Source organism: Erythrolamprus reginae, chromosome 9, assembly GCF_031021105.1.
Source record: "Erythrolamprus reginae isolate rEryReg1 chromosome 9, rEryReg1.hap1, whole genome shotgun sequence".
In the NCBI taxonomy this organism is placed as follows: Eukaryota; Metazoa; Chordata; class Lepidosauria; order Squamata; family Dipsadidae; genus Erythrolamprus; species Erythrolamprus reginae.
Genome location: NC_091958.1, coordinates 14,181,036 through 14,200,162, shown reverse-complemented (window position 1 = coordinate 14,200,162; position 19,127 = coordinate 14,181,036). Strand labels below are relative to the sequence as shown.

At 43.5% G+C, this 19,127-nt stretch overlaps 1 protein-coding gene across 4 annotated transcripts in view; it reads right to left on the bottom strand.

Annotated features, from left to right (window-relative positions):
• Positions 1 to 9,366: 9,366 nt before the first annotated feature.
• EDC4 (enhancer of mRNA decapping 4) overlaps positions 9,367 to 19,127 on the bottom strand; it is a 56,104-nt gene continuing 46,343 nt past the window's right edge. For all 4 annotated transcript variants that reach the window (XM_070760352.1, XM_070760354.1, XM_070760355.1 and 1 more), the window contains exons 26-29: positions 17,582 to 17,768; positions 14,257 to 14,476; positions 12,308 to 12,471; positions 9,367 to 10,265 (exon numbers count right to left, since the gene is read on the bottom strand). In XM_070760352.1, coding sequence (XP_070616453.1) covers positions 10,073 to 10,265; positions 12,308 to 12,471; positions 14,257 to 14,476; positions 17,582 to 17,768 — 764 coding nt within the window. In that variant the 3' untranslated portion in view covers positions 9,367 to 10,072. The remainder of the gene's footprint in view (positions 10,266 to 12,307; positions 12,472 to 14,256; positions 14,477 to 17,581; positions 17,769 to 19,127) is intronic.

Here is a 19,127-nt window from a genome sequence, read left to right as displayed (position 1 = left end):
GGAATCTGCTGATGAAGGCTCCTCTGACCAAGAAGACATGAGTGACAGGGAGGAGGAGAGTGTGGCAGACAGCTCAGAAGGAGATCAACTATCTAGCTCCTCCTTGGATTCAGAACAAGAGTTAATGATACAGCCATGCATGCGGAGAGCGATGCATAGGCAACAACAACTGAGAGATTATTATCAAAGAAAATGAGGCCACCTGTGGTTGGGTGGGGCTGTGGTAATTAGTGAGGCTGCTATAAATAGCAGCCTGTGGGTTTGGCCATTGTGGAGGATTATCTGATCGTTGTGTTTCGTGACTGCTTTACTGACTTTGACCTTTTGTGTGCTGATTTCCCCCCGCTTTGAAACTAAACCAGAGCAAAGTGTGTGTCACTTTGTGAAAGAAGAAGGACTGTGAATTGCCTCACTGCTGCAAGATAAGTATCACAGAACTGATAAGGGACTTGTACAAAGTACCAGTTTGTTTGGAGACCAGTGCTCTTTGCTATACCAAAAGAGAGCTTGGTTTAGGTGAATTTTCATTATAAAGAACATTGTTTTGAATTTTCAAACGTGTGTGTGTCTGAAATTTGTACCTGTGACTTTTTGGGAGGAGTCTACCAGAGAGCCGACAGAACATAATGTATATTTTTGTGTGCCTGTGTGTAATATGTATGTACACATATGGCATATATACATAGAATTAAATAGTATATTTTGGATGTTCAGTAATAGTAAGGGAAATTTGAGGCGAGGAGAGGCCAGGCACCCTAACCCAAACTCTTACTGTGAGTGACATCAAGTTGGCCACTTTTAAGCCAGTCACATGACCTTTAAACCACACACCCGGTCGCATGATTGTCAAGCCACTCCCACCTGGTCACAAGGCTGACAAGCCACGCCCACAAAATAAGCCCTGCCCACAGTGTGGTAGTAAGATTTTTTGCAGCCCTTCACTGATGCATAAGGTAATGATAGTCCAAGTACAAATAAGCAATACAATCATATTAGGAACCAGTCAATATAAATCGTAAGGATACAAAAAACAAATTTAACACTCATACAGCCCTTTGTGGGTGATGAGAACAATGAGAAGATTAATAGTAGTGAAAACTTAGTAAATGGTTTTGACTGTTGAGGGAATTATTTGTTTAGCAGAGTGATGGCATTCGGGGAAAAACTGTTCTTGTGTCTAGTTGTCTTGGTGTGCAGTGCTCTGTCGAGAGGTTTTGAGGGTAGGGGTTGAAATAATTTATGTCCAGGATGCGACGGGTCAGTCAATATTTTCACCACCCTCTTTTTGACTCGTGCAGTATACAGGTCCTCAATGGAAGGCAGGTTGGCAGCAAAATGAGCCGGGGTGGCGCAGCAGGTAGAGTGCTGTACTGCAGCCGACTGAAGCTGACTGTAGATCTGTAGGTCAGGGGTTCAAATCTTATCACTGGCTCAAGGTTGACTCAGCCTTCCATCCTTCCGTGGTGGGTAAAATGAGGTCCCAAATTGTGGGGGCAATAGGCTGGCTCTGTTAGAAAAAGTGCTATTGCTAACATGTTGTAAGCCGCCCTGAGTCTAAGGAGAAGGGCGGCAAAAAAATAGAATAAATAAATAAATAAATAAATAAAATTTTCTGCGGTTCTGATTCTCCTCTGAAGTCTGTGTCGGTCTTGTTGGGTTGCAGAACTAAACCAGACCAGAGGTGCAGATGACAGATTCAATGATTCCTCTGCAGAACTGTATCAGTAGCTTCTTGGGCAGTTTAATAATAATTTAATAATAATAATAATAATTTAATAATAATAATAATAATAATAATAATTTAATAATAATAATAATTTAATAATAATAATAATAACAACAACAACAACAATAATAATAATAATAATAATAATAATTTAATAATAATAATAATTTAATAATAATAATAATTTAATAATAATAATAATTTAATAATAATAATAATAATTTAATAATAATAATAATTTAATAATAATAATAATTTAATAATAATAATAATTTATTATATTTGTATGCTGCCCCTCTCCGTGGACTCGGAGCAGCTTAAGCTTTGAAAAATAGACATAACCATGTGGGTCTTTCCCCCCCTCCCCTCCCCCCACCCCCAGTCTCAATCTTAGCAGTATTTGCCATGATCTCCTCTTGGGAAGACATGCTAGGAAATCTCTCTCTCCCTCCCCTCCCCCTTCCCAGATGTGCTTGCCTCTGACAACTATTTAACCTCTTTAGCAGCTGTTTTCATGGGCAGATGAGATCAGGGGGGATTTACAAGGTGCTGTGCAGGGTGTGCATGCATGCGACCTCCCCCAAGCCTCATCTAATCTATACTTACTAAAACTCTCCGGTCTGTAACCATTAGCTAGGTGAAAGGGTGCATCAGAGGGCAACGCTTTTTGAACCTAAATACCCCAAGTGGGTAATTTACAGAATGGGTCCAAAATCTATGGACCTGTGACTTCTTTTATGTACACTGAGAGCATCTGCACCAAAGACAAATTCCTTGTGCGTCCAATCACACTTGGCCAATAAAGAATTCTATTCTATTCTATTCTATTCTATTCTATTCCATTCCATTCCATTCCATTCCATTCCTTTCCATTCCATTCCATTCCACTCCACTCTATTCTTCTGTAATGGAAAATTGACAAATTTTAGAAAACATTTGACAATGTAACAACAAGAGTTGGAGGTCTTCTAATCCAACCCCCTGCTTAGGTAGGAAACCCTACACTACTTCAGACAGATGGTTGTTCATCATCTTAAAAACTGTGTTGAGGCATTCACAACTTCTGGAGGCAAACCGTTCTACAGATTAATTGTTCTCAATGTCAGGAAATTTTTCCTTAGTTTTAAGTTACTTCTGTCCTTCTTTAGTTTCCACCCATTGCTTCCTGTTGGACCCTCAGGTTCTTTGGAGGATAGTTTGGCTTCCTTTTCTTTGTGGCAACCCCTGAGATATTGGAAGACCGCTATCATGTCTCCCCTGGTCCTTCTTTTCATTAAACTAGCCATGCCCAATTGTTTTAGCCTCCAGTCCCCTAATCATCTTTGTCGTTCTTCTCTGCACTATATAATTGAAAAAATAACAGTACAGTGATCCCCCGATTATCGCGAGGGTTCCGTTCCAAGACCCCTCGCGATAATCGATTTCTCGCGATGTAGCGGTGCGGAAGTAAAAACACCATCAGCGCATGCGTGCCCTTTTTCCATGGCCGCGCATGCGCAGATGGTGTTTTTACTTCCGCACCTGGGAAGACCCAGCAGCTGAGGAGCTGCCTGCCTGCCCGCTTGTCCGCCGCTTTTCCGCCGCTCTGGGAGTTGAAGACCCAGGGAAGGTTCCTTCGGCCGCCCACCAGCTGATCTGCTCGGCAGCGCAGTAGCAGCGAGGAGCCGAAGATGGGGTTTCCCCGTTACCCATGCAAAGGGGAAACCCCATCTTCGGCTCCTCGCTGCTACTGCGCTGCCGAGCAGATCAGCTGCTGGGCGGCCGAAGGAACCTTCCCTGGGTGCCACCCGCCGCTCGAGAGCAAGAGGGGGAGAGATAGAGAAAGAGAGAGAAGGAAAGAAAGAGATGAGAGAGGGAGGAAGAGAGTGTGAGAGAGGAAGAAGCAAGATAGAGAAAGAGAGAGAGAAAGAAAGATGAGAAAGGAAGGGAGTGACGTCATCGGGTGGAAAAATCGCGATATAGCGTTTCGCAAAGATCGAGATCGCGAAACTCGGGGGATCACTGTATATGTGCAGAAGTGGATATCTAACAAAAGAACTTAAAAATACAGATGAGCTAGAATATTTCAAGTGTTGCGATAGGTTTTATGACTGGATGGAAAAAATGAAAAAGCCAAGATGGGGAGTGATTTAATGTTAGAAAGTTGGAGAGTAAATTGGTTTAAAAAAGGGAAAGAAAGGAGATACATGAATAAAACCAATGTATAGAAACAACGTATATTATGTAAATATAAGCTATGTAATATAAGCTATGTAGCCGCACTGAGTCCTTGGAGAGGGGCGGCATACAAATCTAATAAATTATTATTATTATTATTATTATTATTATTAATAATAATAATAATAGCAAACAATTACAATTACAGTTGTATTACAGGCACATTACACAATGTCCAATGATTTTAAATCTTTTTGTGTTTTGTTTTGTGTGTGTTTACAAATAAAGTTTATTTTTAATTTTTTTTAAAAAAATGAGTTTGGCTCTTTCGCTGTTGATTTTATAGAAGTCCCTTAAAATCCAGTTGTGCCTTTAGGCCTGCTGACCCCACAGGACCAATGATATATCGAGGCAGCTCCATTGCTATGAACATCTGTTGTTCGCTCAACTTTTAAGTTTAAAGCATAATCGTTTTTGATATATTGGTTTTTTAAGTCTTCTTATCCATATAAATTTGATGAGCAAAGAAATAAAACATCCATTGTGCACATACATCTCGGCACAAGACATTTGCTTTTTAAATAATCACTATATTTTCAGGAGTGGGATTTGCATTATTCCTGGAGTTGAGAGGATTGGTCCAAAAACTGCCCAGCTAGCTTCAAGGCCTAAAGTGGGAATAGAATTCCTATGTCTCCTGGCTTGTTGCCCAGTGCTTTATTTTTTAAAATTCAACTTTAAAAATAAAGTACAAAAACAAAGGTGTCACGCATAAGCGTATTTAATTTTAGTTCTGTGTCCTTGGTTTACATTCTTTATGCATTCGTACCACTTTATTTCTGTTGCTTTTGAGCCAATTGTAGAATTTTTCCCATACAGTAAAAAATTATTTTTCTTGACGGTTCTGCAATTTTAAAAGAGGTTTATTCATTGTGGCACAGTCCAACATTTTTTTTATCACCATATTCTCCTTCGGTATATTCTCATCTTTCCATATCTGCGCGAAAGATAGCTTGACCGCTGTTAAGATATGTCTAATTAAAGTAGTACAGTAGTTTGCTTTCGTATGTTGTCCTCTAATGCAGTGTTTCCCAACCTTGGCAACTTGAAGATATCTGGACTTCAACTCCCAGAATTCCCCAGCCAGCATTTGCTGGCTGGGGAATTCTGGGAGTTGAAGTCCAAATATCTTCAAGTTGCCAAGGTTGGGAAACACTGCTGTAATGATTCCTAGTAAGTACTTTTCTGGTTTCAATTCTACTTCGTAATATATTCTTTTATCCAATTTCTAATAATATTCCAAATTTTTTTTCTCTCTGTTCATGTCCACCATAAGTGATAGTATGTACCATGGGTTGCTTTACAGTTCCAACATTTGAGGTCTACATTTGGATATGTTTTGGCTAATCTGGTGGGGCCAATGCCTTTAACTTCCCGGGAAACTGACTTTCACAGACTATATTACAAAATCAAAACCCATTCTACGCATAATAGCGGACTCTCTTGCATGTCCTTGCCCAACCCCCCATATGGCCACATCCCTGAAGCTATTGGGAATCGAGACCATCTCAAAGGTGTTTCCGATGGTTCCACCCATAAGATCCAACCACTCCATTATCACTCCCTCTTCTTGTGCCATATCCATCATCGGACTTTGTCGATGTTGGTGATCCTATTTTTATCAATAGCCACATGAAAAAGCACGACTGAGTTTGTCCAAATTTCGAAGCCGCCTTCTTCCTCTTCCTCCTTTCTTCTTCTTTTCTCCTCCACTTCTTCTTCCTCTTCTTCTTCCTCCTCTTCTTGTGGACCTCAATTCCCAGAGTTGAAGTCTACAAGTCCTAAAATTGCCAAGGTTGGAAACTCCTGCTCTGTAACTACTACTACTACTACTACTACTACTACTACTACTACTACTTCTTCTTCTTCTTCTTCTTCTTCTTCTTCTTCTTCTTCTTCCTCCTTCTTCTCCTCCTCCTCCTCCTCCTCCTCTTCCCCACTGGAATTAATTTGCCTTCAATCTTTCCCTGGAGGATTAAGTGAAGGATGCCCGTATTTTATCAGAGTGTCGTATCACGTTCCAAATATTTTCACTTTTTGATGGATTTTTGATGATTTCCTTTGGCTTTCCCAGGCGACTTATCACCGCATTTCTTTTTGTCAACCCAGCTTTATATGTTAACATTCGTCTGTAAATCCAAATTTCAAATGTTTCTAAACCACTTTTCAAGGGACTTTCGGTCAGAGGCCAACTTTCTATGCCATAGAGCAGGACAAAAAAGATGTAAACATTTGAATCGCTCCCTCTCTCAGCCTGTGGTCAAAGATTTTAACCCCAGGGTTTGTTTCAAGAATGTCTTCTATGGCAGTGATTTTCAACCTTTTTTGAGCCGTGGCACATTTTTTACATTTACGAAACCCTCTCTCTTCCTTCCTTTTGCTATATTTCTCTCTCCCTCTTTCTCTCCCTTCCTCTTTCTCTCTCTCCATCCCTCTTTCTTTCTATTCCTTCCTTCCTCTTTTTTGCTCTCTCCCTCCCTCCCTCCCTCTATGTCTTTCTCTCTCTCTCTCCTTCCCTCCCTCTTTCTCACTCTCTCTTGCTTTTTCTCGTTCTCTTTCTCTCTCTTGCTTTCTTTCTCTCTTGTTCTTTCGCTCGCTTGCTCTTTCTCTCTCTTTCTTTCTCTCTCTGAGCTTTGCGGCACACCTGACCATGTCTCACGGCACACTACTGTCCCGCTGCACACTGGTTGAAAAACACTGTTCTATGGCACCCAAGAAGAGTGGTCAAGGAAGCATTTTTTTCCAAGCAAACCCCGCTGTGATCAAAAAAAGAAAACAGCCCTAATGAGGTGCTAACGATCCTCCCAGCTTGCAGGATTTTTTCTTTGCCACTCCTTGTTTTTTTCAAGCCCTAATTTTTTGCAGGCTTGTTTTCATTGCTACTCCCTCTGAAGACTTTTTTTCAGTCCTAACCAGGGAATAAAATAATGTGCAGAAGCTGACCAGACTAAGGACCAGCCACATAAATACCTGGTAGGTAGATTTGCCCCCACCCCTTATTATCCTCCCCCCAAATTAAGGTGCGTCTTATACTCCACTGCGTCTTACACTCCAAAAAATACAGTATTCCCTTAAACAAAGCGATTCCCTTAAATACTTAACAGTATTCCCTTAAATAAAGCCGCAAAATGCCAGGTCACAGCTGCTTCCTAGAGAGCCCAGCAATATTAGATGTGGAAACGTCTTCTGGGAAAAGGCCTGATGCTCGGATGCTCGGATGAGATTAACCACCTGTTAAATGGCATTCTGGCTGCTGGGTGAGGAGCAAATGGAGTGAGGTGGTGTCAAGTGTCATCTTGCTTGCCAGGGTGACAAATGTCCCCCCCCCCCACCTTGAGAGGGAGGGCTTTGAAAAGGACCAGAGGGGCAGAAGCCAAGGGAGGAATCGGTTTGGGAGTCCCCACTGAGGGTCACGTCAGGAAGGAAAGGAACCGAAGAGGAGGAGGTAAGATGACTCTGCTTTAGAAGGCAGGCAAAGAAGCAGTGGAGACTGGGATGAGTTTTGTCCCGTGATGGGACCCTTTGGAATAAATAGCCAGATGCCACATCGGAAATGGGAATCCCATTTTTGGCAGTTGGTGCCGACACCTGATAAATCTTTTGTGAACTCTTGCGTTTTCATACTTTTGTAGTGTGTAAGTTTTATCTTTTTAATGTTGTAAACTGCCTGAAGGTATCCTGCGCTAAGATGGGTGGCCAATGAATTGAATGATGGACGTATGGGTGTATCGCTGAGTGAATGATTGAATGAATGGAGGGAGGGAGAGAGAGAAAGAGGAAGGAAGTGTACTGGTTGTATCGCTGAGTGAATGAATGAATGGAGGGAGGGACAGAGAGGGAGAGAAAGGAAGGAAGGAAGAGTACTGATTGTATTGGTGTATTGCTGAGTGAATGATTGAATGAATGGAGGGAGGGAGAGAGAGAAAGAGGAAGGAAGTGTACTGGTTGTATCGCTGAGTGAATGAATGAATGGAGGGAGGGACAGAGAGGGAGAGAAAGGAAGGAAGGAAGAGTACTGATTGTATTGGTGTATTGCTGAGTGAATGATTGAATGAATGGAGGGAGGGACAGAGAGAGGAAGGAAGGAAGTGTACTGGTTGTATCGCTGAGTGAATGAATGAATGGAGGGAGGAAAGGGGAGAGAGAGAGGAAGGAAGGAAGGAAGTACTGTTTGTGTATCGCTGCGTGAATGAATGAATGAATGAATGGAGGGAAGGAGGGAGAGAGAGATAAAGAAAGAGAGGTCGTATGGGTGTATCGCTGAGTGAATGAATGAATGAATGAATGGAGGGAGGGAGAGAGAGAGAGGGAGAGATAGGAAGGAAGGAAGGAAAGAAGGGTACTGATTGTATTGGTGTATTGCTGAGTGAATGAATGAAACAATGAAGGGAGAGAGAGAGAGAGAGGAAGGAAGGAAGTGTACTGGTTGTATCGCTGAGTGAATGAATGAATGGAGGGAGGAAAGGGGAGAGAGAGAGAGAGGAAGGAAGAAAGTACTGATTGTGTATCGCTGCGTGAATGAATGAATGAATGAATGGAGGGAAGGAGGGAGAGAGAGATAAAGAAAGAAAGAAAGAGAGGTCGTATGGGTGTATCGCTGAGTGAATGAATGAATGAATGAATGGAGGGAGGGAGGGAGAGAGAGAGAGGGAGAGATAGGAAGGAAGGAAGGAAAGAAGGGTACTGATTGTATTGGTGTATTGCTGAGTGAATGAATGAAACAATGAAGGGAGAGAGAGAGAGGAAGGAAGGAAGTGTACTGGTTGTATCGCTGAGTGAATGAATGAATGAATGGAGGGAGGAAAGGGGAGAGAGAGAGAGAGGAAGGAAGGAAGTACTGATTGTGTATCGCTGCATGTATGAATGAATGAATGGAGGGAAGGAGGGAGAGAGAGAGAGAGAAGAAAGAGAGAGATAAAGAAAGGAGAGGTCATATGGGTGTATCACTGAGTGAATGAATGAATGAATGGAGGGAAGGAGGGAGGGAGGAAGAGAGGGAGGAAAAAAGAAAGAGAGAGAGAGAGAGAGAGAGAGAGAGAGAGAGAGAGAGAGACAGAAAGCCAAACCAAAGAATGGGGCTATCTGAAAGGGGCATAGAAATCCTTTCTTCATTTCTCCTTTCCTGCCCAGTGGCTGGACAGAAGGATCAGAAATCTGTCTCTAGGTCTTACTTGAACCCTCTTTGAGTCTGTTTGTAAGCCCCGGCCTTCATGTTCCCAAGTGTTGCAGTCACTGACAAAGCCAGTAGTCACAGGCTGATGTGTTTGTGTCCTCCCAACCATGACTCCATGGATGAACAAACTGGATTTCTCTCAGCTGATACGTTACACCGAATCCAAGCAAATCACTGGATATTTTTTTTTTAGGAGCGCCCAGGGTTGACCCACGCAGGTGGGACCCAACCCATATAAACAAAAATAAGCTTTTGTTTATTTTTTTTCCTCCAAAAAAGTCATTTATTGAACTTGTCTCGAAACATTATTCAAAAACGAAAGAGTTTAAGGTTCTAGATAAAAACAAAAGGAAAAAAAATGTAATGTGGTGTGAACACAACCTTCCCTCCGGCTAAAAAAAAAAAAAAGGAATCGTCCGATCCGTAAACATGCTCCACCACACCGAGTAACAATGTGCCCCCTCCGCGCGCAGCCCAAATGGGGAAGAGGGGGGCCTTTGTGATCTCCCCCCTTTCACCACCCACAACATGGGGGGGGGGGTGTTTAGCATCTCTCACTATCGCTGCTGTGATTCTACGTCCTGTTTGTCCTTCCGTCTTTCCCTGCCAGGCATGGACTCCTGCGAATTCCAGGAGACCCTCCTCCCTACGGTACGCTCCTGAAAGGCTTGGGGAGCGGGTCTCTGAGCTCCAAAGCGGGAGGGAAGGCGGGATTCGTGTGTGTGCTCGCGCAAGTGCAAAAAAAGAGACTCGCGCCGAAAGGAAGTGTACTGCGTTTTGGTAGGGGGACGAACTGGCTGGATTAGGGCTCGTCCCACCCCGCTTGGCCCGGAGACGTTTCGTCAGCAGAGGAGGAGGAGGAAGAGGGGGACCAAATGGAGAAAAGTTTTTAAGAAAAGCAGCCGCCCTTGGTTAGCCCGGACGGGCGCCGTGAAGCGCGAGTGGTCGAAGCCCCGTTAGGACATGCTGTTCGCCACCAGGCCTTGCAGCATGATCATCAGCCGGCGGGCGGGTTTGCTCAGGTTGTTCTGAGGCTCCACCTGCAGGAACTGGAAGAGCTTCTGGCGCACCTGGTTCATCACCGAGCCCATGTGGTCGCGGGTGATGGGGTCGCTGTGGTCGAGATGCATCACGGCCTCCTCCAGGTAGCTGCGGGGGGAGGGGAAGGAGAGAAAGACAGACCAGATTAAGCAGGTCAATTCTGGTTACAATAATGTCATTGACTAAACAATGTCATCTGGCGGGACCCAGGAGAAGAGCCTTCTCTGTGGCGGCCCCGACCCTCTGGAACCAGCTCCCTCCAGATATCAGAGTTGCCCCCACCCTCCTTGCCTTTCGCAAGCTCCTTAAAACCCACCTCTGTCGTCAGGCATGGGGAATTGAAATTTTCCCTTCCCCCTAGGCTTATAGAATTTATACATGGTATGCTTATATGTATTAGTGGTTCTTTAAATTGGGGTTTTTTACATTATTTTTTAATATTAGATTTGTTACATTGTCTTCTTTATTGTTGTTAGCCTCCCCGAGTCTTCGGAGAGGGGCGGCATACAAATCTAATAAATAAATAAATAAATAAATAAATAAATAAATAAATAAATAAATAAATAAATAAATAAATAAATAAATAAATAAATAAATAAATAAATAAATAAATAAATAAATAAATAAATGCTCCTGGAACAGGTGGGGGTCTCACTTATCGGCCATTACCGGCACGCTCTCCGGGACTGCCACGCATGCACATCTGGGGCGCACGTGCCCGTTGGCATGACATTTGGCTTCTGCACATGCACAGCAAGCGAAATCTCACGTGAGGATGCTCTCATGTGCAGGATTTTGCTGATCTTTGGCGATTTATTTGTTTCCGTGGATGCGTAGAAGCAAAAAACAGTTGAAAATAGGCAAAATCTCCCGCGCATGAGTGTCCTCATGTGAAATTTTGCTTGCTGCGCAATCTTTATCAAAGCACGGTTTTGCCAGAGGGATTGTCTACTGTACTCTACAATTTGTCGACTGTACTCTACCCACCTTTGTTGCCAGGCATGGGGAAACTGATGTGCCCCTAGCTATTATGGTTTATGTATGGTCTGTTAGGCTGTGTGATTGTTTTTCTTTTTATAATAGGGTTTCAAATTGTTTTTAACATTAGATTTGTACATGGTGCATTGTTATTATGAGCCGCTCCGAGTCCTCGGAGAGGGGCGGCATACAAATCTAATAAATTATTATTATTATTATTATTATTATTATTATTATTATTATTATTATTATTGTTATTGTTGTTGTTTGTTGTTGTTATTGTTGTTGTTGTTATTATTATTATTATTATTATTATTATTATTATTATTATTATTATTATTATTATTATTATTATGTCAGTACAACACAGCAAACAAGATCACTATGCTGGATTTCGTATTTCATCACCAGTCGGGTGCTTCCCAAGCACCTCGGACTGCGTGATGTAGTGGCGAATTATGTTTGCCGATCCCAGTAAAGCGGCCTTTTGCAATTGACAGATGGAGATTTTGTCAATTCCGATGGTTTTCAAATGTCTGCTGAGATCCTTTGCCACTGCGCCCAGCGTGTCAAGTACCACTGGGACCACTTTCACTGGCTTATGCCAGAGTCGCTGCAGCTCGATTTTTAGATCTTCGTATTTCACTAATTTCTCTAGCTGCTTGTCCTCAATTCTGCTGTCTCCTGGGATTGCGATGTCGATGATCCATACTTTTTTTTTCTCCACGATCACAATGTCTGGTGTGTGATGCTTCAGAATTCGGTCAGTCTGAAGTCGGAAGTCCCACAGTAGTTTTGCTTGCTCATTTTCGACCACTTTTTGGGGCTTTTGATCCCACCAGTTCTTTGCCACTGGTAAATGGTAGTTCCGTAACTACACTGGTAAATAATACTAATAATACTAATAATACTAATAATACTAATAATACTAATAAGAATAATAATAGTTTTTATTATTATTTTAAACAAATAAACAAAAGCCACTGAGCCAATTTTGGCCGCTGTCGTGTATTGAGATGGAAGACGCTCCCCCTCCCAATCTGTCCTGTTATAGCGCCTATTATTATTATTGTTGTTGTTATTATTATTATTATTATTACTACTACTACTATTATTGAGAGTTGGGGACAGGGTACCGCTTTCTTGTGTATGTACTGCCAAATTGTACTCACTTGAGTTTCAGCTCCGTCCGGGAGCCTAAATCTGAAGACAGCTGCTGAATGAGAGACAGAAGGACTGGCTGGGACAAAGGACAAGGATCCTGTCCAAACACTTGCTGAGGGTCAACTGTCTCACACACGTAGAGGACCAGATTCAGATCAGCTGCTGTGAGAGCCTGCAAGGGTGAAAAGAGGCATACAGGAGATCCGGAGGAATGCTGGGACATTCCGATATAAAAAGGGGAGGGGGGAAAGGACCTTTGGGGGTAATCATTTCCCAGAATTCCAATCGAAATTGCAATCCCATCCACGCGCCATGATTCGAAAGCTCAGATTTCTGAGTAATTGTTCCTATCTCCCATTTCCTCCCACTTATGACTGTACAGTGTTCCCTCAATTTTCGCGAGTTCGAACTTCGCGAAAAGTCTATACCATGGTTTTTCAAAAACATTAATTAAAAAATATTTCATGGTTTCCCCCCCTATACCATGGTGTTTCCCGCCGGATAACATATGTCATCGCCAAACTTTCATCCGCCTTTAATAAATATTTTTTTAAATAAACTTTAATAAATAAACATGGTGAGTAATGATCTGAATGATTGCTAAGGGAATGGGAAATTGCGATTTAGGGGTTTAAAGTGTTAAGGGAAGGCTTGGGATACTGTTCATAGCCAAAAATAGTGTATTTACTTCCGCATCTCTACTTCGCGGAAATTCGACTTTCGCGGGCGATCTCGGAACGCATCCTCCGCGAAAATCGAGGGAACCCTGTACCACTGTAACTTGTTGCTTGTATTCTTACTATTTATATTAATATTGATTATTTCCTGATTGCTTGTTTGTACCCTATGGCAATCACTAAGGAGCTGGGGTGGTGCAGCAGGTAGAGCGCTGTACTGCAGGCCACTGAAGCTGACTGGTAGATCTGAAGGTCAGCGGTTCAAATCTCATCACCGGCTCAAGGTTGACTCAGCCTTCCAAATGAGGACCCGAATTGTGGGGGCAATAGGCTGGCTCTGTTAAAAAGTGCTATTGCTAACATGTTGTAAGCCGCCCTGAGTCTAAGAGAAGGGCGGCATAAAAATTGAATGAATGAATGAATGAATGAATGAATGAATGAATGAATGAATGAATGAATAAATAAGTGTTGTATCTCATGATTCCTGACAAATGTATCTTTTCTTTTATGCATGAGAGCATATGTACCAAAGACAAATTCCTTGTGTGTCCAATCACACTTGGCCAATAAAGAATTCTATTCTATTCTATTTCCATTCTATTCCTTTCTATTCTATTTATTCCATTCCATTCCATTCTTGTTCTATTCTATTCCATTATATTACACAGTGATACCTCGTCTTACAAACGCCTCATCATACAAACTTTTCGAGACACAAACCCAGGGATTAAGATATTTTTGCCTCTTCTTACAAACTATTTTCACCTTACAAACCCACCACCGCCTCTGGGATGCCCCGCCTCCAGACCTCCGTTGCCAGTGAAGCACCCGTTTTTGTGCTGCTGGGATTCCCCTGAGGCTCCCCTCTATGGGAAACCCCACCTCCGGACTTCCGTGTTTTTGTGATGCTGCAGGGGAATCCCAGCAGCACAAAAACAGGTGCTTCGCTGGCAACGGAAGTCCAGTCCGGAGGTGGGGTTTCCCATGGAGGGGAGCCTCAGGGGAATCCCAGCAGTGCAAAAACGGGCGCTTCGGCTGGCAAAAGGGGTGAATTTTGGGCTTGCACACATTAATCACTTTTCCATTGATTCCTATGGAAAACATAGTTTCGTCTTACAAACTTTTCACCTTAAGAACCTCGTCCCGGAACCAATTAAGTTTGTAAGACAAGGTATCACTGTATTATATTCTTTCTATTCTATTCCCATTCCGTATATTCAATTCAATTCTTGATTCTAATTGGAGAGTCTACCTGGCCTTTGAGTCCGAAGGAGGCATACCTGTTGGAAGGCTTGGTTCAGGTGCCCTTGCTGCAAAAGCTGCAGCATGTGAGCCTGCTGGGACTGGAAGTCTAGGTGGGTGGCAGGGATGGGCGTGCCTGCCGCCGAGCGCATGGCCTGCATGATGCTGGAGGTGACAGCCGCCTGCTGCTCCTTCATGGCCGTGCTCACCTCCCCCTTGATGACTCGCTGCACCTGAGCCAGGATGGACTCTTGCATGCTGGGAAAAAAGGGGGGGAAGAAGAAAAGAGGTCAGAAGGATCCTATAGGGCAGTGATTTTCAACCTTTTTTGAGCCGCGGCACATTTTTTACATTTACAAAATCCTGGGGCACACCACCAACCAAAATGACACAAATTAAATAAATAAATAAATAAATACATACATACATACATACATACATACATACATAACCCCCTCGTATATACAATCCCATGTAACATCCCCTTATAAATACAGTCAATCATCAATCATCCCTACTCAAATTTATATCTCATTTCTGGGTACTTCTCCTGTCTTTCCCCCTTTTCTCTCTCATGTTTGTCATTTCTCTCTCTTCCTCCCTTTTTCCCTCATTCCTTTTCCCTCTCACTTCTCCTCTTTTTCCATCCCTGTCTCTCTCCCCCCCTTATGTGTGTGTGTGTATACTCACTGGAACCATTTCCAAAACCAGTTGAGGGCTGGGGTTTTTTCTCTTTTATTCTTTTCAAAAAGAGGTGTGGGCTGGGGGGCATTTCTTATTATTTGGGTGCTTTTTACCATATGCTTCAAGAATCACCCGTCTCTCTCTCTTTTGTTTCTCTCTCCTCTCATTCTCTGCCTCCATCATTTCTCCTTTTTTCTCCCATTTTTGTTCTCATTTCTCTCTCTCCTTTCCTCTCCCTATCTGTCTCTCTTGCTTTCTCTCTCTCTTGCTATCTCTTTTTCTCTTATTTTCTCTCTCTCTCTCTCTTTTTCTCTCTTATTTTCTTTCTCTCTCTCTCTCTTTCTCTCTCCCTCCCTCTTTCTCTTTTTCTCACTTTCTCTGTTTTCTCTCTCTCTCTTGTTTTCTTTCTCACACTCTTTCTCTCTCTTGTTCTCTCTCTTGCTATTTCTTTCTCTCCCCCCTTTCTCTCTCTCTCTTTCTCACTTTCTCTCTATCTTGCTGTCTGTTGCTGTCACTCACTCTCGTTCTCTCTCCGTTCTTCTCAGCGGAGGCCAGCGAAGGTGATATTCAATGTCGGGAGCACGCGAGCGGTTGCGCGTGCTCCCTACCCCCCTGCTAGCCGCTCGGAATATTCAAAATAAGAAAAGCCTTCACCGGCGAAGGTCCCGACATTGAATATTACCTTCGCTGGCCTCCGCTGAGAAGAACGGAGAGAGAACGAGAGTTGGGCCATTTTTTGTCTCCTGCGTTCCGGGTGCGGGAGGAGCCACGCCGAAAGGCAGGAGACAGCGGAGGAGGAGAGGGGGCGGGCGGGGGGCAGCGCCGAAAGGCCGAGGGGGCCGGAGGCACCGTGGGGAGGCAGGGGCGGCCGCGGCTCCCTTCCCTTCTGCTGCCAGCGCCTCCCCCCCCCCCGCGGGCTGGCAGGGAGATGAGGAGCGCGCTTTCGGGGAAGCGACGGTGCTTTGGGGAAGCGACGAGAAGCCATGGGCGCGAGGGGGCCGACTTTCAAAGCAACCTTTGCCGGCCTCCCGTGGGAGGGTGCCAATAGCAGCGGCGGCGGGGGCAATAGCGGGGGGGGCGAACCGCCTCGCGGCATACCTGACCATGTCTCGCGGCACACTAGTGTGCCGCGGCACACCGGTTGAAAAACACTGCTATAGGGCAGAGGCTGCAGAATACACGGGGAAAAACACGTCTTTTGCACTCAACACTTCTTCTTGGGTATGAGCCACAGCGGCACAGTATTTAGCACACAGAAATACTGGCTACTTCTGCTGACGCCAGCAATTTGGCAGTTCGAATCTCACCAGGATCAAGGTTGATGCAGCTTTCCATCTTCCGAGGTGAATTAAATGAGGACCCAAAATTATCGGGGGGCAATAGGCTGGTTCTGTAAACTGCTTAGAGAGCTATAAAGCAATGTGAAGCAGTATGTACGTTTATTGCTATTTTCTTTCTTTCTTTTTCTTCCTTCCTTCCCTCCCTTCCTCCTTCTGGTTGACTCAGCCTTCCACCCTTCCAAGGTGGGTAAAACAGGGACTCAAAGTTGTTGGGGGCAATAGCCTGATTCTGTAAATTGCTTAGAGGGCTATAAAGCAATTTGAAGCAGTATGTAAGTTTATTGCTATTTTCCTTCCTTCCTTCCTTCCTTTCTTCTGGTTGACTCAGTCTTCCATCTTTCCAAGGTGGGTAAAATGTGGACCCAAAATGATTGGGGGCAATAGCCTGATTCTGTAAACCACTTAGAGAAGGCTGTAGAACAATGTAAAGCGGTATATAAGACAATTGCTATCTTCCTTCCTTCCTTCCTTCCTTCCTTCCTTCCTTCCTTCCAATTCTTTTTATAATTTTGAAGTTTATTGTGTTTCCCCGAAAATAAGACGCTGTCATATATATATATATATATATATATATATATATATATATATATATATATATATATATATATATTTGTTTTTGTAGATTTTCATGGGTACAGGCATGACAGTCTTGGTATATTCGGGTTTCTTCCCGTGTAGGATTTAGAAATTTCTGGCGACGTTTTGACGAGGTCCCATTCGTCATCTTCAGGCTGGTGCTTCTGTCTTTGTTCTAGGGCGAAGGAAGGCAGCTCAGGTCTCGCTGTGTTCGCCCTAGAACAAGGACAGAAGCACCAGCCTGAAGATGACGAGTGGGACCTCGTCGAAACGTCGCCAGAAATTTCTAAATCTTACACGGGAAGAAACCCGAATATACCAAGACCATATTTGAACTCCCTAAATAAGCGCTTGGCCTTATTTTCAGGGAAGTCTTATTATTTTGGGGTGTTTGGAACAAGACATGGCTCCTCTTATCGTCTTACCTGATTTCCAGCTCTGTCTCTCTAACATTAACCCAAAGAAATGAGGGCTTATTCTTTGGAGGAGGGCTTATTTTCGGGAAAACAGGGGAATAATGGGAATTATTATAATTCACATACGGAGGCTCTCATTGCATCAGTCGGCCTGAGGATCTCGTCTGTGGTCTACCAAAGGGACCCACAACTCTTAATGCGCCAAGACAAATTCCTTGTGTGTCCAATCACACTTGGCCAATAAAGAATAAAGAATGCTATTAAGAATTTGACTTTTTGGAAATGCAACCGAAGGCAGTGATGAGCTCCTCCAACAGGGCCCCCCGCTTAGGTTCCCACACACTCACTTGCCCACAATGACGTGAAGCTGATGTTGGATCTCAGAATGCACACTGGCTGTAATGCTGGAGGTCATCTGGTCAGTTGCACTTTGGAAAGAGCTGACCATCTGCCGGAGCTGGCCCAAGAGAGAATCTCGGGCTTCTTGTTCCCGGGCCTTCTTATTCTTCAACTGAGCATCCAACTGCAGAATATCTATGGGAGAGGATTCATAAATGTTTAGTTCTCCAACCCGACAAGACCGACACAGACTCCAGAGGAGAATCAGAACTGCAGAAAAACAATTGCTACCAACCTGCAGATTCCACTTAGACCAGGGTATCTACGAGACCGCCTTCTGCCGCACAAATCCCAGCAACCGGTTAGGTCCCCCAGAGTTGGTCTCCTCCGAGTCCCGTCAACTAGACTCTAACTATTAGATTTGTTACTATATATTGTTTTTATCATTGATGTAAGCCGCCCCGAGTCTATGGAGAGGGGCGGCATACAAATCTAATAAATAATAATAATAATAATAATAATAATAATACTATTGCACGAGTCAAAAAGAAGGCTGTGAAAATATTTACTGACCCCTCGCATCCTGGACATAAATTATTTCAACTCCTACTCTCAAAACAAGGCTACAGAGCACTGCACACCAGAACAACTAGACACAAGAAGTTTTTTCCCCAAACGCCATCATCCTGCTAAACAAATTTATTTATTTATTTATTTATTTAATTTGTATGCCGCCCCTCTCCGCAGTCTCGGGGCGGCTCACAACAGTAACAGAAAACAATATATAATACAAATTCAACAATTAGAAAGCTAAAAACCCATAGTTTAAAAACATGCACACAACATGCCATACATAAACAGTATAGGCGTTAAAAGGTCTCGGGGAGGCTAACAACAGTAATAAAAACAGCATGTAACAATCCAATATTAAAACAACTAAAAAAACTCTTATTATAAAACCAAACATACACTCAAACATGCCATGCGTAAATTGTAAAGGCCTAGGGGGAAAGAGTATCTCAGTTCCTCCATGCCTGACGACAGAGGTGGGTCTTAAGGAGTTTGCGGAAGGCCAGGAGGGTGGGGCAGTTCTAATCTCCGGGGGGAGCTGATTCCAGAGGACTGGGGCCGCCACAGAGAAGGCTCTTCCCCTGGGACCCGCCAAATGACATTGTTTAGTCGACGGGACCCGGAGAAGGCCCACTCTGTGGGACCTAATCGGTTGCTGGGATTCGTGCGGCAGAAGGCGGTCCCGGAGATATTCTGGTCCGATGCCATGAAGGGCTTTATAGGTCAAGACCAACACTTAATAATTCTCTCACCACTGTCAAACTATTCACAAAGTCTGCATATGGCCTCCCAACGCAAAAGTTGCACTGTTAGATCACATCTTTGAACCCAAAAGCTGTTCAAGTGACATTTGTTTCACCTGCTTTGGTAAAGCCTTGCTCCTATTTCCTGGAATGGGAGTAAACTGTTGGGAAACAGAAGGGCAATTGCAAATGACATACATTATAAATGTTCCCAACTACTTTAGGTAAGTGTGAAAATATA